General features: G+C 50.6%; 1 protein-coding gene across 5 annotated transcripts in view; it reads right to left on the bottom strand.

The window, feature by feature from the left end:
* Positions 1 to 24,637, bottom strand: part of ZC3H3 (zinc finger CCCH-type containing 3) — a 157,275-nt gene that overhangs the window by 40,955 nt on the left and 91,683 nt on the right. For 4 of the 5 annotated variants that reach the window (XM_080610614.1, XM_080610613.1, XM_080610611.1 and 1 more), the window contains exons 5-6: positions 15,313 to 15,506; positions 2,299 to 2,383 (exon numbers count right to left, since the gene is read on the bottom strand). In XM_080610614.1, the coding sequence (XP_080466740.1) occupies positions 2,299 to 2,383; positions 15,313 to 15,506 (279 nt within the window). The remainder of the gene's footprint in view (positions 1 to 2,298; positions 2,384 to 15,312; positions 15,507 to 24,637) is intronic. The other variant, XM_080610612.1, reaches the window with a different exon arrangement.

Genomic DNA, 24,637 nt, shown 5'->3' on the forward strand with positions numbered 1-24,637 from the left:
GCTCCTGAAGGGGAGACCTGAGAGCAGCTCCAGTGCCTAAAGGGGCTGCAGGAAAGCTGGAGAGGGGCTTGGGACAAGGGCCTGTAGGGACAGGACAAGGGGAATGGCTTGAACCTGCCCGAGGGGAGACTGAGCTGAGCTCTTAGGCAGAAGCTCTTCCCTGTGAGGGTGCTGAGGCGCTGGCCCAGGGTGCCCAGAGAAGCTGTGGCTGCCCCATCCCTGGCAGTGTTCAAGGCCAGGTTGGACACAGGGGCTTGGAGCACCCTGCTCCAGTGGAAGGGGTCCCTGCCCATGGCAGAGGCTTGTGTCCTTTAGGGCAGGAGGAAGGACAGCTCCTCTAGAGATCCCTTCCCACCTCCGTAACCATGATTCTCTCCTATGATTCTATGAGCATGGAGAGAGCTTCCTGCAGTTCTGGGAAACACCATGAGGCAAAACCCATCCTTCTCCCATGCTGGTCTCGTGCAGCACAGGATGCAAAGATCAAGTAACTTTGAGGGCACTTCTGCACGTGTCTCTGCCAGCTGACCTGCTGCTATTCAAGTCCTTTAAGTGGCAAAAAGCCTAGATGACAGCCAGTGAACACAAGGTTAATGCCAAGTACCAGGAGAAGTTGCTGTTAATTGCCTGGGACCACTAGAAGTTCCTGAAGGATATCAAATGTGCTTAGCATACGTTTTCCATGAGCTTCCAGCTGGAGAGGTAATTACCCAGCAGCTATAGAGATGCATGAAACCAGGAGGAAGAGGGGAAGTGATGAGATCAGGGTGAATGCAACACCAGAGAGAGCAGATCTGATCTCTTGGAGTACATAATCAGATGACACATGACGGCCAACTCAGATTTGCAGAGGACACAGTGCTCTAGATGGGGACACATGAAGCCACTCAGGTTCTCTGGGTAGTTGTATGCATTGATTCCCTAGGGATTAAGGATTAATACTGATATATATATATAAAATATGTATGTATTTCCAAAGTCTTGGTCCTCCTGGTGTGAGAAATACAGGTCTAAGGTTCAAAGCAGCATTACCCATGACAGATACTTGCTTAAGCAATGTATTGAGGAGTGACTGCACATTTTTACCTCTATCATTATCGGTTGTCTGCAGTTCTTCAGTTAAAATGCAATGAGAAGACAACTTCACACAGCTAAAATGCTGAATGTGAAAGCCCTGTTTCAGCATTAGAAATGCCACCACCTCTTTCATCACAAATGGCCTGGGGGTGACACCAAGCTCCATCACTAATTGCTTCTTGGTACTTGAGGTGGTTCCAAGGCTAAAGGCAAAGAAAGCCACAATATGGTATGATACCAGTGGGTTGAAGGAGGTGATCCTGCCCCTCTGCTCTCGTGAGACCCCACTTGCAGCACTGGGTGCAGTTCTAGTGTCCTCAGCATAAGAAGGACATGGAACTGTTGGAACAAGTCCAGAGGAGGCCACCAGGATGAGCAGGGGCTGGAGCACCTCCTGTATGGAGACAGGCTGAGAACATTGGGGCTGTTCAGCCTGGAGAAGAGAAGCTGCGTGGAGACCTCAGAGCAGCTTCCAGTGTCTGAAGGGGGCTACAAGGATGCTGGAGAGGGACTCTTCATCAGGGACTGCAGTGATAGGACAAGGGGTGATGGGTTCAAACTGAAACAGGGGAAGTTCAGGTTAGATGAAATACAGCTAGAATCTGGCATTGTGTCTGTATATGTTCCAGGCCATCTGGAACCACCACGCTTAGTCTGCTACAGTTAAAAAGGACTTGTCTGCAAATGCTCATACTCAAGGACATGAAGATGTGTTGCATTATGTGTAGCACAACACAAGAAGGGAATGAGAAAGGCAGCAGGGCTTTGAACACCAGCAGCATAACATCATCCTCCTATACAAGCTGCTTTCCATGTGGCAAATTCCCACTTTTTGGAAGGGAAAGAGAGAAGGAAAACCTCCACGTTTGCTGGGTTAAATTGGGATGGACTTTAAAAAAACCCAAATCCCTCTTGAGAACAATATGGTTGATTTAAAAAGGGACTTTCTAAGTAGGATTTGGAATTCTCTGCTCACAGGAAGGTGTTTCTATGCATTTAGAACCTTTCAAACCCTTCCCAAGATGAAACCACGGCTTTCTGCTGAGCTTACAACCACCTCATAGCAGAGGCTGGAGAAAAGCACTGACCAGAGCTACAAGAGCTCCAGGGAATAAACAGCCACTGAAATAGCAGCATCTCAAGCTTCTGACACCCTCCCAAGCATAAATCACAGGCAGCATTAGGAGGGGGAGCACGCTGTTCCTCCCCACAAGTACAGACCTGGCGATGTATCGGCTCGTGGCTGATCTGTTCAGGCAGCTGGATGGAGAGAAGCCAGCACCGGGTGTACACTGCAACCTCCCTGCTGGAAACAGAGGAAAACAGAGATCATTTGGTCAGAATGAATGCACTTCATGCAGTTCTCAGTATCCTAGGTCCATAAAATGATCAGAGGGATAGGATACCACTGCTATGAGGAATGGCTGAGAGTTGGGGTGGTTCTGCACGGAGAAGAGAAGGCTTCAGGGAGACCTTGCAGCCTTTCAGTACTTAAAAGGGGCTGATAAGAAAGTTGGGGACAGTCTTTTTAGTATGGTCTGGAAGACAGGATAAGGGGTCATGGTTTTAAACTAAAAGGAGGGAGATTTAGGTCAGGTATAAGAAAGTCTTTATGATGAGGGTGAAGAGACACTGGAACAGGTTGCTCAGAGAGGTGGTAGGTGCCCCATTCCTTGGACAGTCAAGGTCAGGTTGGATGAGGCTGTGAGCAACCTGATCTAGCTGAACATGTCCCTGCTCATTACAGAAGGGTTGGACTAGACGACCTTCAAAGGTCCCTTCCAACCCAAAGTATTAAATGATACTACGATCTTATGACCTTAACCCTAAGCAAGAAGCTCTCAGAGCCCGGATGGGAGAGGATGCTCTTTCTGGACCACATCGCTGGCACCAACAGACCAACCACAGCAAAAAGCCTCCTTCCCAGCTCCAAACACAGCAGGAATCTTTCCTCTCAGCACCCAACCGTGCCAAAAACAACCTCTGGACAACCCCCATGCTTTTGCTATCACTTCCATGCTCAGCTTGGCTTGGCTTGGCTGGGGAAACCCAGTTGCTGTGTCGGCTCCATGCGCTCACGTAATTAAACTGTCCTTGAGCGGCATGGGGTAGACGGAGCTGAAAACCAAGGCTGGCTCCCGGTTTTCCAGGTGGCTCAGTCACTCACCTGCCAGCCCGGGCGTGTTGGGAAGTGAAGGAGTGGAATTTGATGGAGCGGCAGCGCGCTCTCCCCACGCGCGAGCTGTCACTCGGGCTGCCGCCGGCGGCAAAGCCCCATCTGTTCCCTCTGCTACTCAAAGCACCGGCGATGCGGGAGCGGGTGGCACACGCCTGTCGATCAGAGGCACGGGGTAAACTCTGTGTAACTCACTGGTAAGCGCGTTGAAGCTTGCCGCAAGCTCGCTCGAGCTCGATGTGAGTGTGTTGAGTGTTAACCGGGCATTTGAGGCACTGCTGAGGGGTATTTTCTTTCAGCTTCCCCCTCGTTTCAGAGCTTCTTTGCTCTAAAGAAGTGGTAAATGATTTGGTAAAGTCGTGAATGCCCCATTCCTGGCAGTGTTCAAGGCCAGGCTGGACAGAGCCTTGGGTGCCATGGTCTAGTGTGAGGTGTCCTAGCCCATGGCAGGGGGTTGGAATTGGATGATCTTAAGGTCCTTTCCAACACAAACCATTCTATGATTCTATTATAAGCATCTTTTCAAGTGCTACAATAAATACACATCAATGTTGGGTTGCTCTGAAGATGCCACTGAGCATCTCTTAGTGAGGATGTGTGTTGAGGCTAGCAAGACTGACCACCCAACTGAACCGAGGAAGCTGTGGCTGCCCCATCCCTGGCAGTGTTCAAGGCCAGGTTGGACACAGGGGCTTGGAGCACCCTGCTCCAGTGGAAGGGGTCCCTGCCCGTTGCAGGGGTTGGAGCTGGAGGAGCTTCAAGGTCCCTTCCAACCCAAACCCTTTTATGATGCAGGGAGAAAGACCCAAATTAAAGTCCAACCATTAGTGTAGGGACAGAGCATCCCTCTGCCCTCTGCTGTTATGTTTAACGCTCCTTAAAGCAAGCTCAGCAGGACGGGCTACACCAGGAGCTGCTCTCCAGGGCAGCAGACAGTGTCTCTGAATATTTAATACCTCACATAAAAGCAGACTCTTGGGGACAGACACGCTCCCTGCTTGTGTGCCATCCTTTCAGTTAAAGCAGCCTGACAAGCACATCTTGGCCAGAAAGGGTAAATCACTAAAGGAATAAATAGGTAAGTACAGAAATAAAGGTTGCAACAGCATCACGCCACTGGTTTTTGGTTTATAGATAGCAGAAATACATCCACAGCATGATGTCTGGGGTGGCTTTTGCCTAGATTTTATCTTCTGGCAAGAAGTCATGTTATTACACATGGACAAGTGATGCTCATCTCCTATTACACCTCTTGCTGTGAATTAACTCACAGCCTGGAGGCAGTTTAACCACTCGAGAGCCAGTCCCATCCACAGCAGAATCCAGGTTGGATGCATCCATCCAGTGCTGCCGACCATGTCTGGCAAAGCATCGGGCTGGCAGCTGGCAAAGAAACCCTTCATCCACCCCCTAATTGCTCACCCTGCATGCAAATCCTCTCTGAACCATTAGAAAAGCACCTCAATATTTACCCAGGAGGAAACAACCCAGCGCCTGCCTCACGCTGCTGGATAAGAAGCTCCGTAATTAAACCTTGTGCCGTCGATTGGGATTTATGGGGAAGTATTTTTAGAAGCTTTTGCATTGTGTAAAAATCAGCTTCAATACAAGCAGCACGGGAGAAGATGGAGGAGATGCAATTTGATGGCTCTGATTTTTAAGGAGAACCCAAGTTTGGGTACTTAGGGTGGGTACCAACTTGGGATGCTCACTTAGAGCCACCACCAAGAGCTTTTCATTACTAAATGCAAAGCATCTGATATTTTGCTGGCAGAGGTGATTCAGGTCACACAGTATCTATATTATCAAAGCAATCCAAAACTGGGGTGAAACTGGGGCTGAGCAACACATAAGGGAACTGGATAAGGGTTGACTTAAAAACTTAGGAGCTGGAATTGCCACAAGTTGGAGCATATTAAACAAGAAGCCAAAATGATGCCCAAAGGGCTTGACTCTGGGAGCCTCCACTGGTCCAGACATGATTTTACTTTGCAGGACAGGTGCCAGACCCAAATCTGTCCCATTTTCCTCCCCAGTTACTCTCCAATTGGGGTGAACATCAGCGTGGGGATGCAGGGATGCTGTCAGATCAGAGAGCATCTCGCACGTCCCACATCTTCCTCTACATTACACAAGTCCCTCGCTGCAGAGATGTAAATAAGTGCCATGGCAAGTTCCTCCCCTGTGCACACTTCATGGCAGTGGGAACAACACGGGGAGGGAAAAAAAGCAGGGAAAACTACACGCTGCTGGGGAGAGCATCAAGAAGTGCACATTAAGGGCTTTTGAAGTGATTACACCCAGCACGGCGGCGTCAGGCTGGATATTTTATACCCTGCCTAAGGGACAGGTGGTTTTTCCTCCTCTTTTTTCCCCCCTTTCTTAACGATTTAAGTCGGTTTGAAGCGCATCATCTGTAAGGAAATACACAGCCCGTGCAAACGGGCTTGTTTCTCTTCATGCATCATCCCAACCTGACGCTGGCTGCTCCGGCGGCTCGGGGTGTTCTCAAGCGCGAGCAGTGAGAAGTGATTGCTGTACCTAAACCCCAGGCGCGAGACTCGACGCGTCTCTCCGGAGGGAGCAGGAGCTGTCATGTTCATTAAATGCATGATTACAGCTATGATTAATAGCGGGGGCTACAGCCTGACTCCTTTCATTCCTGCTCCTCTAAAGGAATCCGCAGCCAAGCGGTCCCATGGTGCTTCCCGCAGCGTGTGTCTCGCTTGAAATTACAGCTTGTAGAGAATCATGGAATCATGGAATGGTTTGGGTTGGAAAGGACCTTAAGATTATCCAGCTCCAACCCCTGCCACAGGCAGGGACACCTCACACTAGAGCAGGGTGCTCCAAGCCCCTGTGTCCAACCTGGCCTTGAACACTGCCAGGGATGGGGCAGCCACAGCTTCTCTGGGCACCCTGGGCCAGCGCCTCAGCACCCTCACAGGGAAGAGCTTCTGCCTAAGAGCTCATCTCAGTCTCCCCTCGGGCAGGTTCAAGCCATTCCCCTTGGCCTGTCCCTACAGGCCCTTGTCCCAAGCCCCTCTCCAGGTTTCCTGCAGCCCCTTCAGGCACTGGAGCTGCTCTCAGGTCTCCCCTTCACACAGCAGAGGGGCAGGATCCCCTCCCTGAGCTGCTGCTCACGCTCTGGGGGTGCAGCCCAGCACACGGGGGGGTTCTGGGCTCAAGCGCACACTGAAGCCGGGTCATGGGGAGCTTCTCCTCACCCAACATCCCCAAGTTGTTCTCCTCAGGGCTGCTCTGAATCACTTCACCCAACCTGTGCCTGGAATTAACTTTCAATGGAAAAGAGAAGAGAGGCAGAATTTATCCCTGCCAAAGGCTCCACAACCATTAAAATGCTTAAAACTAACAGCCATATGTTGATAAGGGCCCTTTCCCATCCACCCATAACCACAAAGCACAGCTCAAGGCTCTAAAGGGTCCATCTCCTGCATCCTGGTCCTTCTCCTCCTGGGAAAGGTCGGAGGGATTTGCCTTGGAAGCCTGGGAATCATGCTCTGGAGCAACATTTGGAGCTTTCCAATGTGCCCATGCAGGGAGTGGGATGCTTCCATCCAGCTCCAACACCCCCTGCTTGGCCCCACTTTGCCCAAGGGCTTGTGCTGCAACAAAAAACCCACCAAAAAGGATGCTTGAACTTTTCCTCTGCATTAAAACCAGGCTGTAAATACTGCACAGAGGGAACATGGTTAATTATTACCTGCTTAATTATTTAGGAAGGACTTTATTGCTCCTAGGGCACAGCTCAAGGACCAGGGGCTCATCATGTGGAAAGCTCTGTTTGCGCATCTGACCCAGTAATTCATATTTTATATGGTAGAAAAGCTGTAGAAAACTGAAATAGCCTAGGAGGAGGGAGAAGTTGCAGATACGGGGTGAGGTGGGACCGAGGGACCATGGAACCATGGAATGGTTTGGGTTGAAGGGACCTTAAAGCTCATCCAGCTCCAACCTCCTGGAGGTCTAGTGGACCCCTTCCACTGGAGCAGGGTGCTCCAAGCCCCTGTGTCCAACCTGGCCTTGAACACTGCCAGGGATGGGGCAGCCACAGCTTCTCTGGGCACCCTGGGCCAGCGCCTCAGCACCCTCACAGGGAAGAGCTTCTGCCTAAGAGCTCATCTCAGTCTCCCTCGGGCAGGTTAAAGCCATTCCCCTTGGCCTGTCCCTACAGGCCCTTGTCCCAAGCCCCTCTCCAGGTTCCCTGCAGCCCCTTTAGGCACCGGAGCTGCTCTAAGGTCTCCTGGAGCCTTCTCCAGGATGAACAAGCCCAACACTGACAGCACCATTAAAATGCCATCCAGCATCAAACCCATTGCTGCCCACCTGGTTCAACTGCCCAAAATCAAGGATAATTTATGGAATTCTTACACAAGGAGGGAAAGCACCAGGGTTTTGTGACAGCGGTCATCAATCAGCTCTACCGCCCAGTGCTCCGACTTGGAGATGACCACAACAGGGTTATTCCATCTTCCTGTTATTATTCACTCATCAAGGGATTGGATTTTGCTCTTGTGCTCATCCTGCTTCAACATGCCCTGCCACATAGGAAAAGCCTTCCTTTAACCAACACCTCCTTTAACAGGTCCCATTATATCCCTGCTTTGCTCCGTGGTGCACGCAGCCTACTTCGGCAAGAGCCGAGCGATTCATTTTGTGAGGCTCCCCTTCCCTTTCCTGCTGAACCAAACCTTTGGAGGCCGGCACAGCTCAGGGAAATTTATTTCTTTAATTACTCTTCATTTGAGTGGGTTCCAGTGTTTCCGATGATCAGCACCAGCAGCTCCGGGGGGGGGATTTATTCCACTCACCGGCCAGCAGGAGCCCTCCCTCTTTAGAAGATAACGGCAAAGGAAGGGATGAGCTGTCACTGCAGGAGTGGAGCTTTCCGTGCCTTCCTGCCTGATCCCATCCCAGCTTCCAACAGGAATGTGCATGGCCCCGGGTCAGGAACTCACGAGTGCTTTAACTACAGAATCACAGAATGGTTTGGGTTGGAACAGACCTTAAGGTCATCCAGTTCCAACCCCTGCCATGGGCAGGGACACCTCACACCAGACCATGTCACCCAAGGCTCTGTCCAACTTGGCCTTGAACACTGCCACAGATGGAGCATTCACCACTTCTCTGGGCACCCTGTGCCAGCACCTCAGCACCCTCACAGGAAAGAACTTCTTCCTTAGATCTAACCTGAACTTCCCATTTCAGCTTGAACCCATAATGAAGCAACATCGATTAATGAAGCATGGCCTGGGTTTGATGCTGTACGAGCATATGACTGCAAGGAACCCAGAGTGGCTGATATGGAGCATCTCTCGAGCTCTGCAAGCTCTGGTCTACACCAGTGCTGGACCCAGTGGTACTCCTCAAGGAGACCAAGTTCCTGCCTGCAATCCCAGACTGAATCGAGCTCTAAAGGGACCAAGGGATTGAGCGATCCCAAAAGCCAGGGATTGAGCTCTAAAGGGGGAAGAGGTTGAGTAATCCCAAAGACGAGGGATTGAGATTGGAGGGGCCAAAGGATTCAGCAGACTGAAGAGGCCATGGAATTGAGCTCAAAAGGGGTAGCGGATTCTGCAGCCCTAAAGACAAGGGACTGAGCTGAAGTGAGCCAAAGGATTTAATTCAAGAGGGGAAGAGTTTAAGATTGAAGGGTTTGAGGGACTGAGCAATCCCAAAGACAAGGGATTGAGCTGAAAGGGGCCAAAGAACTGAGCTCAAGAACAGTATGTGACTGAGCAACCCTAAAGCCATGGGATTGAAAACGAAGGGGCCAAGGGACTGAGCAATCCGAAAGACAAGGGATTGAGCCTGAAGAAGCCAAGGGATTGGGCTCAAAAGGGGCAAGAGACTGAGCAATCCCAAAAGCAATGGATTGAGATTGAAGAGATCCAGGGATTCTGCAATCTTAACGACAACGCATCAAGACTGAAGGGGCCATGGAATTGAGCTCAAAAGGGGTAAGAGATTGAGTAATCCCAGAGGCAAGAGATTGAGATTGAAGGGGCCAAGGGATATAGCGATCCCCAAATGAAGGAACTGAGCTCAAAAGGGGTAAGGGATTGAGTAATCCTAAAGGCAAGGGATTAAGATTGAAGGGGCCAAGGGATTAAGCAATCCCAAAGACAAGGACTGAGCTCAAAAGGAGCCAAGGGATCGAGTTCAAGACGGATAAGGGATAATTCCTAAACCCAAGGAATTCCACTCAAAGGGGCTGAACACAGGTGGGCCCCAGCACAAGCAACACCAAAACCAGCTGAAAGCTGAAGAATGCAACACTCCTGTTCCCACTGTTCTCACACCTTGTACTGGCCTCTCCTCCACCTACTTCTTCCTTAACCCTCCGCCACTTGGTCCCAACACATTCAAGGTGTTTTGCTGCCTAATTCCTGCTTGAACACCTACATTAAAGACGCAGTGAGCATTAAGAGTGCCACCAAGCAGAGGACGGGTGATGGAAATGTTCCAGTCTTAAACCCATCCCTTCCTTTTCAAGAAGCCGAGCAGCTCAGAGGAGGGAGCATGGTTCACACAAGCCCTCAGCCGTGGGGAGCCAGCGCTGGTGCTGAGCACTTCATCATCCTTGCAAAGTGGAAAGTGCATTTCTGTGGCGCTCAGCACTTCTAAAATGAGTTGGTAAACAAGGAGCTGAGAGTGCATTTCCCTGTGCCACAGCGATCCTCCTCCTCCTCCTTTCGCCCAGTGTGGAGCTTTCCCTCTGCATTTGAAATCATAGAAACCTGGAATGGTTTGCATTGGAAAGGACCTTAAAGCTCCTCCAGCGCCAGCCCCTGCCACAGGCAGGGACATCGTGCACTGGAGCAGGGTGCTCCAAGCCCCTGTGTCCAACCTGGCCTTGAACACTGCCAGGGATGGGGCAGCCACAGCTTCTCTGGGCACCCTGGGCCAGCGCCTCAGCACCCTCACAGTAAAGAACTTCTTCCTTATCTCCAACCTGAACTTCCCCTGTTTCAGTCTGAACCCATCACCCCTCGTCCTATCGCTCCGGTCCCCAGTATCCCTTCAGTGGGTGAAGCCCAGCCACACCGGTGTCCCCAAAGCCACCAGCCTTTCATCCCACCAGGCTCCTGCATGCTCCCAGCAGGCAAAACCTCAGTGGAGGATCATAGGATCATAGAATAGTTAGGGTTGGAAAGGACCTTAAGATGATCCAGTTCCAACCCCCCTGCCATGGGCAGGGACACCTCACACTAAACCATGGCACCCAAGGCCTCATCCAACCTGGCCCTGACCACCGCCAAGGATGGAGCATTCACAACCTCCCTGGGCAACCCATTCCAGTGCCTCACCACCCTCTCAGTAAAGAATTTCTTCCTTAGATCCAATCTAAACTTCCCCTGTTTCAGTTTGAACCCGTTACCCCTTGTCCTGTCACTGCAGTCCCTGATGAAGAGCCCCTCTCCAGCATCCTTGTAGCCCCCTTCAGACACTGGAAGCTGCTCTGAGGTCTCCACGCAGCTTCTCTTCTCCAGGCTGAACAGCCCCAACTTTCTCAGCCTGTCTCCATACAGGAGGTGCTCCAGCCCCTGCTCATCCTCGTGGCCTCCTCTGGACTTGTTCCAACAGTTCCATGTCCTTTTATGTTGAGGACACCAGAACTGCACACAGTGCTGCAAGTGAGGTCTCACGAGAGCAGAGGAGAGGGGCAGAAAGTGCAGGAGAGGATCTGTCCATGGAGATCAGCCCCAACTGAGGGTGTGCAATACCTCACTGCAGCGGTGGTGGCTGGTGCCTAGATTGGGATCAAGGCTCTTTTCCTGACCAACATCAACCCTTAATTTGGTTTCTGCTGCTTTCAGTGTTGCACAGGGCTGTGCTGTTGTAGTTTCCCTTTGGAATTCCTTTGTGAAGCACCACATTGTCAGGACCTTTTGCTTCCTCCCCCAGTTTCACGGCAATTCCTCAAGAGTCTGAAGCACGTCTTAGCAGCTGTAGCAAGAAATGAGCCAAATGCTCATTGTGAGTGGAGAAAGCAATTTATTCCGCCTGCTTAATTAATTGCAACGTATCAAATGCTTTCCACACCTATTTTCTAATAAGTGAGAAATACATCATTGCAGAAATACTAGCTATCCCAAAGGGAAAGAGCTTTTCCCTGTTGATTCTGCATCTTCATCCTGCACAGGGATGAGAGGCGGATTTGTGAGCTCTGTGTTTGGAGCTACGTGTTTTCTTCAAAGCCTTTTCCATCCTTGCTCAAGTGCTGAGTTACCGAATCACAGATTGACAGCATGGTTTGGGTTGGAACGGACCTTAAAGCTCATCCAGTTCCATGGCCACGGGCAGGGACACCTTCCACTAGAGCAGGGTGCTCCAAGCCCCTGTGTCCAACCTGGCCTTGAACACTGCCAGGGATGGAGCAGCCTCATTACTCACCATGAATGTCTTCAGGGAGCTTCTTTATACCAAAAACACCTTCAGAAGCTTATCCTGGGTCTGCAATGATGCTTTCCCTGTCCCCAGCCAGGTGTCCTCCATGCCACCAGCAATGAAGTGGGTTGAGGATGAGCCACGGCAAAACTCCTGCTCTTCTCCTTGCTCTGGGAGATGGATGAGTTCCTTTATCACTCCTGGAAGGCCCAGGATTGACTTGGATTGACTCCAGTTGCCTCTCATAGAGCACATGGCTGCAGGAGGTGCGTCCCCAAGACCAAGTTTTAACTCCCCACCAAAATCCATCAGTAAACCACTTGTTGGAGACAGAGCAACAGCATGGATGGATCAGCCCATCTGATGGATCCGGCACAAGCAGCATCACATTTCTTGATGTAGTTGGGCGACGAAGAGACAAAACAGTGACCCAATAAATTCAGGCAAAGAGCAGAGTTATAACTCACTGGAAGGAAACACCAAGCTATTAAACTGTCAGGAGCACTTCCCATCTCTCTGCTCCCCCAAACACAGCGTCTGGCACTCAAAGGGAAAGGAAAAGCTGTTGTTTTGGTCTTTAGATAAACTTTGTCAAGTGTTGCAAACACGGAGCGTTGAATAAATGTGCGAAGGTTCAGATGCGATGAGCACACACAAATCTTCCACCCTGCCAGCCCCAGTTATCATAAAGCAAGCGACAGTGATATCTGTGGAATCCATCCTTGTGAAGGTGGATGAGTTACGGATAGAGCTGATAGACCAGACTCAGTTATCATAAAGCAAGAGAAAGTGGTATCTGTTGACTCCATCCATGGAGGATGGCTGAGTTATGGCTAGAGCTGAAAGATGACATAGGAATACTGACACACACCAGCTACTTGGGCTTTATGGTTACAACCCCAACGTGCTGTGTGGCAGGGGAAGGAGAGTACAGCACAGTAAGAACTATGGAGCCAGGCTGAGAACATTGGGGCTGTTCAGCCTGGAGAAGAGAAGCTGCATGGAGACCTCAGAGCAGCTTCCAGTGTCTGAAGGGGGCTGGGGAGGGACTCTTCATCAGGGACTGGAGTGATAGGACAAGGGGTGATGGGTTCAGACTGAAACAGGGGAAGTTCAGGTTGGAGATAAGAAGTTCTTCCCTGTGAGAGTGGTGAACACTGGAACAGGCTGCCCAAGGAAGCTGTAGGTGTTCCATCCCTGGCCACGTTCAAGGCCAGGTTGGACAGAGCTTTGAACAACCTGCTCTAGTGGAAGGTGTCCCTGCCACATTGGACTACATGATCCCTTCCAACCCAAACTATTCTATGATTTTATGAACCCTTCCTGCAGCTGTTTAAGCCCTGTGGGCTTTGGCTGCTCCACTTGGCCATGGAGAAGACATCCTTCCTCTGCTTAGCAGCTCTTCATGACCCTGGGGACCTGAAGCCCCTCTATCTCCTCTTCTTCAGTTTGCACAGACCCAGGTCTTCCACTCTTCCAGTCATCACTTCTCCCCTGGGCTCTTCCCAATGATCCAACCTTGTCCTGAAACCTGCCCCCAAACCAGAGCTGCTCCATCTAAAACCTTCCCTGTCCACATTCTGGGGGTTTCACCCCTTTTCTTGCACTCCAGCAAGATGTTTGCTGCCACTGGTGACAGCTTCAATGCTGGAGGATGGTGCTTATGGCAGAATCCCCCTCAAGCTGGGTTTGCGTAGCTGATTATCCTGATTCAGTCATTTTGGAAAATCCCACTGCCATTAGGAAAGCTCTTGAACAAGTCCAGCATTGCTGACACCAGGATTTGCCTGGTCTACAACCCCCCGAGCTCGCTTTATGGCCTTATTTTCCATGCTTCCAAAGGCTGATCCTTGCCCATCCTCCTCCAGACACAGCACCAAAGCCAAGGATTTAACAGCTCGCAGGTAGGGTCACAGACATCGAAACAAGCCATATGGATGCACATCCATGACCATGCCCGTACCTATTTGCAGAGCCAGCAGTGAGGAGGATGCTGCAGGTTAGTCAGGCACTGAAAATCTGTCCTGAGCAGAGCTGAGTTGCAAAAACACCAGCAAACTGTCCCCAAACTGCTGCTGAGCACCCCTTAAAGGCTCTCAGAAGGGTGATCACCTGAAATTGATGCTCTATCAGCTCCGTGCCCCCTCGGCCACCGCAGCATCCTCATCTCTGCCATCATCTGCTGGTGTCTTCATCCAGCCCCAGGTGGCTGGAGCAGCTAATCCATGGTTTAAGCTACATCTCTGCCCCTCTCCCTGCCAGCAACAATGTGCAGGAAGGATTTATCCTCACTGGCTGTCCCTCTCCTGCCATTTTCGCTCCAGCGCCACTTACAACTTGCATGTGAGCATTAGGGGGAAGTTAGTTAGAATCATGCAATGGTTTGAGCTGGAAGGGACCTTAAAGCTCATCCAGCTCCAACCCCTGCCATGGCCAGGGACCCCTTCCACTGGAGCAGGGTGCTCCAAGCCCCTGGGTCCAACCTGGCCTTGAACACTGCCAGGGATGGGGCAGCCACAGCTTCTCTGGGCACCCTGGGCCAGCGCCTCAGCACCCTCACAGGGAAGAACTGCCTTATGTCCAACCTAAATCTCCCTTGTTTCAGTTTGAACCCATCCCTATCGCTACAGTCCCTCATGAAGAGAACTCTTTATTTCACTGTTCATTCAGATGTTGCTGTTTGCTCCTGGTTTTCCTCATGCTTTCAAACTTCCTGGAGCCGCTCAGCTCTCCTGACCTGCACAAAGCTCCTTCCCTTCCTAATCCTGTTCTTTGTGAGTTTAAAACTGGCCAGGGTGTCCCATAGCACTCTGCAGGCAGTTTCAGAGGCTGAAACAAGGTTGACCTCTCAATAACACTATTTATTGTGTCTCTTCATCCACCTTCCCACCATACACTGAACAACTTCAGCATTAAATTGCCTCACTTAGAGCATCATCCATGATCAGGCTCATCTCTGCACCCTTCATCCTCCCAGCAAAGAAAACCAATGACACAAACCCATCCGCTTTGCCTTTCTCAGCTTAATTGTCCCCCAGTCTTGTCAATAAAGCACTTCAGGAGCAAAAATATGTGACTCCAAGTAAAAACTCCGAAGAAATACCATAAGCACAGCTAAAAACCTGCTCTTGCCACAGAGCCACACTTGAGGCATCAAGTACAAAAGGAGCTGAAAGAGGTATGAATTGAAGCTAAATGTAAAGGCAGTAACCGTGTTGGAATGCCTGTTCACAGTCATCTGCAGAATGATCCTCCCAGCTTTTCTTAGGTCAATATTGAACCTAATTTGTCGAGCATCTCAAATAGGTTTAACCTTGCGGTGGTGTGAGGAGGCTTTGCTCAGGTTAAAACAAGAACCAAGTTTAATGGTGCATCCCTTAACTAAGCCTCAGTTAAGAAAAACCTCCATTTTCTTTAATCTTTCATTTCTTCTATGTTATTTTCCCTTCAGAGCTACTGTAAAGCAAGACGAGTTCAGGGATGTGCTTTGGCACCAAGCGGATGCCCATCACCTCTGCTTCTGAGCTCCTGTGAGGCCAGAGGATGAGTCACAACACATGGGGTGGGAATAAGCAGCTAAAATCCAACCTCAACGCTGAACATCAATGGATTTTGGACACAGACGAGGACAAACCTTTGCTGCTCACCTGCTCTACCAGGGCTCTTGGTGCTCAGGTCTCTGCCCCGGCCGGGGCTGCTGGAAGTCTTGGAGAGCTTATTGGCCGACACGCGGTACAGCACACCGCCGATGCAGCGGTAGCCTTTGCTCCTCCATCTCTGCTGCATGTGCTGGGACTTGCCTCCATGGGGTGACGGGCGAGCTTGGATTGACAGTGGGGATCTGCAAGGAAAGGTAAAGTCAGGGTAAGCTCAAATTAGGGAAGGTATTGTGGATTCCGGAGCAAACCATCAGCTGCCTGAGGATGGAGGTGATGCAAGGAGGAACCAGGGATGCTCTTGCTGTAGACCGGAGAAGCTCTGATTTCCAATGATTTCATAGGATGGTTTGGGTTGAAAAGGAGAATAAAGCTCATCCAGTTCCTGCCACGGGCAGGGACCCCTTCCACTGGAGCAGGGTGCTCCAAGCCCCTGTGTCCAACCTGGCCTTGAACACTGCCAGGGATGGGGCAGCCACAGCTTCTCTGGGCACCCTGTGCCAGCGCCTCAGCACCCTCACAGGGAAGAGCTTCTGCCTAAGAGCTCAGCTCAGTCTCCCCTCGGGCAGGTTAAAGCCACCTCCCCATCTTTCCACTAGACTCACAGACCCTGTACAAGGCAGTGGGACAGCAATGAGTCGGGATAAGACAAGAGGAACCGGCCTCAAGCTGCACCAGGGCAGGTTTAGATGGAGCTGAGGAACAATTCCTGCCCCAAAGGGTGCTCAGGCATTGGAACAGGCTGCCCAGGGCAGGGCTGCAGTCACCGTCCCTGCAAGGGTTCACAGTCCGTGGAGACGAGGCCTCAGTGCCATGGGGTAGTGGTGGCCTTGGCAGTGATGGGAATGGTTGGACTGGATGAGCTGGAAGGGCTTTTCCACGTTGGTTGATTCTATGATCTGCCACCAAAACCCCCTCTGGTTCATGACCTGGTACCTCCTGCACCATCCCACCTCCTTCCCAAGCAGCGCGGAGGCAGGCAGCTCATTCAGTCCACAGCCGTTATCCAAACAGCCAAAATCACATCTCCACTATCAGTCGTCTCCCTCATTTAGGGCTAATCCAAACAGTAATTTGTTTATGCAAATGAGAGCTCTAATTTTGTATTAGTCCAAACTAAGGCTCATAATGCTATTAGCAGAACGTACATAAACCCCGCATTACCGCAGCCTATCTGTAAATGAAGATCCCACTATCCTATCAGCAGAATGCAAACCCTGGAGAGCATTCCCTGTAAATGAACATGTGCTGCAAAGGGAAAAAAGGAGAACTGGAAAATGGAATAGTTACATTTCTTAATGCTGAGCCTGACAGGCTCTTCATTTCACTGGGCTGTTGCCACTGGCTACCGAGCTCGAACTGCTGCCTGGTTTTTGAGGAGGGGATGGGGTTGTATAAAGATGCTGCCCAGGTTCCAGTATCCCCAGGGTTTGGTCCTTAGGAGCTGCTCCAGAGAGAAGCATCGAGTCTTAATTTTACACAACGAGGTTACTTGTAAAGAGCTATGGCGGTGGCACCATGGTGGGGAGTGACTGATGAAAGGAGGGACATCAGGGCTGTCCATGGAGCACCCACAGGTCATAGCGAGTTTCTGCAGTCCAAGATTGCCCCCATCGTTGGCAACAGGACCTGGAGAAAAGTCTTAGGGCCATAATGCAGTGAATAAAAATCATACCAAGCACCTAATGGCCAGCAGGTCAAGGGAGGGGATTCTCCCCCTCTACTGCACTGTGGAGAGACCCCTCCTGCAGTCCTGATCCAGCTCTGGGGCAGCACCAGACGGATGTGGAGCTGTTGGAGCAAGGCCAGAGGAGGGCACGGAGCTGCTGCGAGGGCTGGAGCAGCTCTGCCCTGGAGCCAGGCTGAGAGAGCTGGGCTGGGGCAGCCTGGAGAAGAGAAGGCTCCTGAAGGGGAGACCTGAGAGCAGCTCCAGTGCCTAAAGGGGCTGCAGGAAACCTGGAGAGGTGCTTGGGACAAGGGCCTGTAGGGACAGGCCAAGGGGAATGGCTTGAACCTGCCAGAGGGGAGACTGAGATGAGCTCTTAGGCAGAAGCTCTTCCCTGTGAGGGTGCTGAGGCACTGGCCCAGGGTGCCCAGAGAAGCTGTGGCTGCCCCATCCCTGGCAGTGTTCAAGGCCAGGTTGGACACAGGGGCTTGGAGCACCCTGCTCCAGTGGAAGGGGTCCCTGCCCGTGGCAGGGGTTGGAGCTGGAGGAGCTTTAAGGTCCCTTCAGCCCAAACCATTCCGTGATTCTGTGCTTCCATGAAAATCCAACCAATCCCAAGTTGTGCAGAGCCCTGGGGGCTGCTCATGCTGCTGAGCCCAACCAGCGCTGGTTTAAACACCAGTTTAAGACCCAGCTGGATGAATCCCTCCACTCCTCAGGCTATTTATTTCCCTGCTTTGCCGCACTCCCTCAAGGCACTGAAGTGCCTGCACACTCCGGTACTCCTTGTTCAAGAGTCACCATTTATCAAGAGTTATTACCTGGTGGCATCTGACCCCTGGGATGTGAGCAGGGAGCGAGCAGAGAGCAGTTGCTGAGCAAACAGCAACAGCTACAGAGTAGAAAACACTTTAGCCCTTTATAAAGTGCTATTAGAAAGGAAAAGGCAACGTAAGAGGAGTGGAGCAGAGATGCGCGCAGCGGCAGCTCTGCTCTCTGGCAGTCCTTAGCAGGGGTCAGACCCTAAGTGTAAGGGATTAGGGGTCCTGTATTGCCTGTTAGGGATGTTCCTGTTGGGATTTTTCAAGGATTTTGGTGGAAAGCATCAAAAAGCAGCTCATTCCACAAAGGGAGTGGGGCTGAACCTCCTCCAATACGTGGTTGTTGGGGTTCTGAGGTAGATAAATGACGCTTCTGCAGAACATCTACCCAGGTTTCCAAAGCCCCAAGTGCCACTGGACTGAAGACTCAATCAAAGGCTCAGCCTGACCATCTCCATTTCTACCTCCTCGGTGGTGGAAGTGTCCAAACAGGGATATCCTGAGGACCCCTCATCCTGCACGGAGGCTTTGCACCAGCCCAGCTCCTCAACTGGAAACCCTCCTATCCAACAAGTCATCCTTAATGGGGATTATATCCTCTGAGGGCTCTGAAGGGCCCCAATAGCCCAACTTAAACACCTTCTCAGGGGGCTTCATTATTTGTATCTGGATTTACTCCCTTTAACCTGGCACAGGTTGCCCAAAGGGGTGGTGGATGCCCTATCCCTGGATTCCTTCAAGGATGTGGATCCACAACCTGATCTAGTGGAAGATGTTCCTGCTCACTGCAGGGTGGGTTGGACTAGATGACCTCTGAAGGTCCCTTCCAACCAAACTGTTCAATGGTTCTAGAAAGATCTTCCACATTGAAGGTAAAATAGGTTTTATATCAGAAACCCACAGTGGAACATGAACCCACATCAGGTTCTGAGCAACCTGACCCAGTGGAAGATGTCCCTGCTCACTGCAGGCTGGTTGGACTAGGTGACCTTCAATGGTCCCTTCGACCCAGACTGTTCTACATTTCTGATTCTGTAAGATATTTAAAATTGAAGGTAAAATACGTTTTATATCATAAATCACTGTGGAACATGAACCCATATTGAAGAGATGGGGGAAAACCTAATTGACCAACCTTCACCTGTAGGAAGCCTCTATCTTCCTCTTAAGCCAAGCTGTTGCTCCAACCATTCCATAGCCCCAGCACAACCTCAGCTCTGTGTCCCCTCCCCATTAGTGCCATCCAACCCAATGTCCATGGGGGAAAGCCACCAGCATGGGGATGAAGGGAAGGATGACTCTAATGGAGGGCAAGGAACCGCTCTGAACCTGCAGTGGCTTTTCATCGGCAGCGGTGTCACTGCTCTCTGTTGAATGCTTACCCTAATGGAAAGGACGGCCTTTGGAAATGAACTGTATTGAGAAAAAGAGGCTAAAATTAATGAGATAATAGCCAGGCCAAGGCCCTGAAGAATACACCGGCCCCGACACGAGGGGCTTGTAATTCCCTTTCTGCCGCACAAGCCCGCGGATCTAAAGAGTCCTCCCGTCCATCCAGAAGCCCCGCTCCGGCAGGAAATTTCATTAACGTTGGAAAATAGGAAAGGTATTAAGCGTGGATAATGAAGGCCAGAGTGTGAACAGTGCCTTAAGATAGTCTTCTTTCTAGCCTTTGTAATGGGAGGCATGAACTTTCCCTTCAAATCCATTTCTAATCCATTTGAAATACTACAGCAAATTATCTTCCCTTCAGCCCGAAAGCGGCCAGCCAATTTACTCCGAATAGAAGTGACAATGCTACAGAATTTATCGCCATAACCTTGACTACACAAGGTTGAGGGTTGTCTTTTCCCCACCCTCCCCCCCGGGGTGGACAGAGGAAGACAAAGTTTTAATGAAAAGGGAGGCAGAGGAACGCTATAAAAATGTTTAAACCCAGCGTTGTGGTTGTTGGAGCTCCGGAGCCAATGCGGGGCCGAGAGTGATGGGAGCATCAGAGGAGCTTGTGCTAAAAACAGTACAGAGGGAGGGCGTGGAGTGATGAAAGGCTGTAGGTTGAGATCTGGGCTCTTTCTCTTTCATCCTTCAGCTTTGGGTTGCTCTCAAAGAGTCTGCCCATTTCAGGATGCTGTTTTGTACATGCTCAAGTTGACCAAGTCTGATTTTCCTTACTCTCTTTCCCATGATCAAACATCCAGCTGCTGTGTGCTCCTTAGAGTCACAGAGCCATTTAGGGTGGAAAAGCCCTTTAAGCTCATCCAGTCCAACCATTGTCCAGCCCTGCCAAGGCCACCACCACCCCATGGCACTGAGGCCTCGTCTCCACGGGCTGTGAACACTTGCAGGGACGGTGCCTGCAGCCCTGCCCTGGGCAGCCTGTTCCAATGCCTGAGCACCCTTTGGGGCAGGAATTGTTCCTCAGCTCCATCTAAACCTGCCCTGGTGCAGCTTGAGGCCGGTTCCTCTTGTCCCATCCCTTGTTCCTTGGGAGCAGAGCCCAGCCCCTCCTGGCTCCATCCTCCTCTCAGGCACTTGTAGGCAGCGATCAGGTCCCCCCTGAGCCTTCTCTTCTCCACACTGAACCCCCCAGGTCCCTCAGCCCTTCCCCATCACACTGTGCTCCAGGCCCTGCACCAGCTCCATTGCCCTTCTCTGGCCCCGCTCCAGCCCCTCAATGTCTCTCTTGTAGTGAGGGGCCCAGAACTGAACACAGGATTCAAGGTGCAGCCTCACCAGTGCCCAGTGCAGAGACACAATCACTGCTCTGGCCCTGCTGCCGCACTGTTTATTTTCTCCAGTTTTCTCTGCTTGACCAACTTCACATCTCTTGGGAAATGGAAATGTTTCTTCCAACAGACTGGTAAACCCAAAGCAAAAACTGGACCAAGAGGGAGAAAAGGGCTCAACAAGACAACGTGGAGTCAATGGTCAGTTAATGCCCAGCTCAATGTGCCTTCCTTGCCTCCAAACACAGCAAAACTGCTCAAAATGGAAGAAAACTACCAAAAGTTCAGCGAGAACCCAGCAAGTGCTGCCACCAAAACACAGACCTTCTTAAATTGATCTATAAAGAGCAAAAAAGAGGGAGATTTCCAAGCCAAAGTAGACAATGAGTGTTAGCAACAAGGATGACTCATTGCACTGTGCAGCAAGAACTGTAGGAGATGCTGAGATTTAACACCCCTGTGCTATGCACACACGTGTGCACCCATCATAGAACCATGGAACGCTTTGGACTGGAATGGGCCTTAAAGCTCATCCAGTTGCAACTCCCTGCCACGGGCAGGGATACCTTCCACTAGAGCAGGTTACTCAACACACAAGACCATCTGATCCAAAAAACCCCAACAAACACCTGCATAAACTCACCTATATATGACTTCGGAAGGTCCCTTCCAACCCGAAGTACTCTGTGATTCTATATTTGAAATATATGGAGTATCTGATGCATATAAATTAAACCCAAACCCAGGGCAGAGCAAGAGCATCCCAACGGCGTTTCAGCCAACTGAAACGGAGAGGATTTCTTGGCGCTGACGGCAATACAAGGGGCTCTTAAAGGATGGTTTTCTTTTCCTACTGAGTATCTTCTTTAGGCTTAGCTTATTTTCTCCTAGAAGTAATCCTTACATAGTAAGAAATCACATTTGCATGCTGGCATTTGATTCCCAAGGAAAGAGCGGATCAGAAACGGGGCAACGGTTGCGGATAGCAACAGGGAGACGCGAGGCAGGAGGGAACTTGTCCACCCAAAGCCTTTCAGGTGGTGATCAAAGCCCTGATTTGGGAATGAGAGTAAAAATAATGTAATAAATATCACAATATCCTTGTTCTTAGCATGAAACAGAACAAAACACAGGATTTAGGCTTAAAAACGCTCCTCAAACCAAGCAACCCTCTGAGCTGCTGCATCAGTTCCGCTTGGCAGCTGTAACGTCTCTATCCTTACCCATGAACTGCTTTAGGACTCCAAATCCACAGAAATAAAGCAAGTAATTCCATTAAAATGTCTGATTTCCAGACTTGATATCAACAGGATTGTTTTCTTCTTAAAAAAAAAAGGTTAAAATCTCAAATAGACACTTTAAGACCTGGTTTATTTAAAGAACCTGATTTGGATTATGCAAATAATTCAGTTCACTGACTGCGATAGTAAGAGTTGAAGAAGTGATGAGAAAGGAAAGCACAGGAAATCATGGATCTTCTGCACTAGGCCTTATCCAGCTTCATGAGGTTCACATGGGCCCACTCCTCCAGCCTCTCAGGGTCCCTCTGGTTCCATCCCTTCCCTCTAGTGTATCATTATCTCCTCCCACTGGATGGCTTTACTTGGAAGCCATTTCAGCTCCATGCTGGCATTCCCCTGCATTTCCTGCTTGCTTCCAAGAAAAGTCACAGCGAAGGATTCATCCTGCACTTGGCATCCCTGCAGTGTTGGGCTTATGGACTCACTTGACAAGGGTGAACCCATGTGCCAGGGAGAGCACTTGTATCATGCCAAGACCTTACAAAACACAGAGGAGATACAGTTCTCACCTCAAGGAGCTTACAGCAATGTTACAGAGCTCTTCTCCCTGCCCAAAATCACTCCTGTTTGCTAAATCACTGCTATAGTTTCCAACCCCATTAATTCCTGTAGAGAGGTGAAGAGCCTGGCTGCAAAACCAGCTCCACGTGCCATGGATGGAGAATGGAGGAAAGCATCTGCCTCATGACCTGCACTGAAGGACTGGTGTGGCCAGAAGGGAAGGGCAGGGACGGATCAGGCCCTTACAGAGCACGAAAGAGGGCAATCTGGAGAGCACTGAAGTGTCTAGAGAGCTCTGAGGTCCCCAGCTAAGTCACACATGGAGCTGTTGGTGGATAAGAAGCTCCCCATGACCTGACAGTGTGTGCTTGCAGCCCAGAACCCTCTCATGTGCTGGGCTGCATCCCCAGAGCATGAGCAGGAGATCAGGGAGGGGATTCTCCCTCTGCTGCAGCTACAGGCTGTCCCTCTATATTATACACACCCTGTGAGAGATACTGCACCACCCATCTCATTTCTTCTTGCCATAAACCTTCAGACCCACAACCAGGCTCCAACATGGCTTTTCCTCTATGCTTTCCATCACATCAGCCTCACCCGTACGAAGGTTCTCCATCAGTTAAACGCATCTTTGCTGAGCTGCCAGCAGGACAATGTTCCTCTCAGCAGGATGCTCCTTCTGCCTGTAATTAATGTTCCATCATCATTCCTGAAAGCAAACAGCTGCTGTGCTCTCAATCACTCATCTTCTTGTGGTTCTTGCTTTCCTAGTGTAACAGGGATTTCTACATGGTGCTTCTGGCCAAGACTGCGTCTGCTTCAACAACTTTGTGGACTCTTCTTTCAGGTAGGGACTAAGCACGTTTTGGCTGAGGTTTCCTGCTCTGCTGGCTATTCCCTCCCATTGCATTGCTCTCCCTATCTCTGCACATCCCCTTCTTCACACTTTCCAGAACACCTCCAATAACCATAGAATGGTTTGGGTTGGAAGGGACCCAGAGCTTCAGTTCCTCCTTTTCCTCCACTCCTTCACTGCCTCAATTATAGAGCCATAGAATGGTTTATGTCGGAAGGGACCAGTAACTCGGTTCCTCCTTCATCCTACATCTCCCTGGCTGCTTCAGTTAGAGTCATAATACGGTTTGGGTTGGAAAGGACCTTAAGATCATCCAGTTCCAACCCCCTGCTATGGGCAGGAACACCTCATACCAGACTGTTTCTTGTGTTTAGGCTCTTGCACACCTCCAGAGCTTCCAAGGGGTTAGATACCATCTCCCCATCCATCTTCTGACCAACCCCAGCCTAAAGCAGCTCTGCTCGCTCTCAGTTCAACCTGAAAGCACCCTGCTTGACTTGCCTCCAACGAGAGCCCTGATCCCACCCACAGACAGCAATGGAAGGATCTTCTGAAGCATTTCCAAGTTCTCCAGCAAAGTTTGCACCATCAAACCCTCCCCACTGCAACATCAACCTGGAGGAAAGACAAAAGACCTGTTCTACAAGACGTGCTTGCCCACATGAAGCTGTTTTCAAGGTAGGTCAACTTGCAGCCTAAACCCCATGAGAGCATCCCGTTAAACCTCTTAGGCTAAGAGGGAGAATGGAAGTGCTGACACCCCCTAATACAGAGCTTTCCACCCGCTGCTCTAATGCTGCAGCAGCTCAGTCATTACACCAGGAAGCCCTGGGCCCATTGTCCCATTAATTAGATTCCTTTTACCCCCATTAGCTCTGACAATTGGACAAAGTTCATTAGGGTTTAATTCTGATGAGCTGAAATGGATCTCTTTCAGCACAGGAGACAGGAGGTGTTACCAGCTTTAGCACCATGCTCCAGCCGGTGCCCACGCTCAGTGTGACACTGTTAAGGCAGCACCAAGTCCCGTATCCACGTGGGATAGGACATTAATGCTTAATCCCTCCAAAGCAGCCTCCTACCACCCTCAGTGATGGGCTCTGAAACGAGAAGGAAAGCAAGAGCAGGTCATAGACCTTGCCCTGCCCTGGCACACAAGTGACAGTTCTTCATCTGCTCATCCCACAGCTTAGTAAATGGGGTTTCAGATGTCTGGATGTGCTCCAAGAGCTGCAGTCCTGCACCTTCCCCCCTTGCTTTTCTAATGCACAAACCCACATGAAGCATGGTGCAAAGACCCAGCGCCATCACTGCTCTGCTGTGCGTTTTCATACATCATCTATGGAGTTACATCCACGCTGTGCCAAGCTCATTTGGGAAACCCTAAACACCAGGATATAGCCTAAACAAGGCTAATTGCTGAGGATCAAATCCATTTTCAACCC

Source organism: Psittacula echo (assembly GCF_963264785.1).
Source record: "Psittacula echo genome assembly, chromosome: 2".
In the NCBI taxonomy this organism is placed as follows: domain Eukaryota; kingdom Metazoa; phylum Chordata; class Aves; order Psittaciformes; family Psittacidae; genus Psittacula; species Psittacula echo.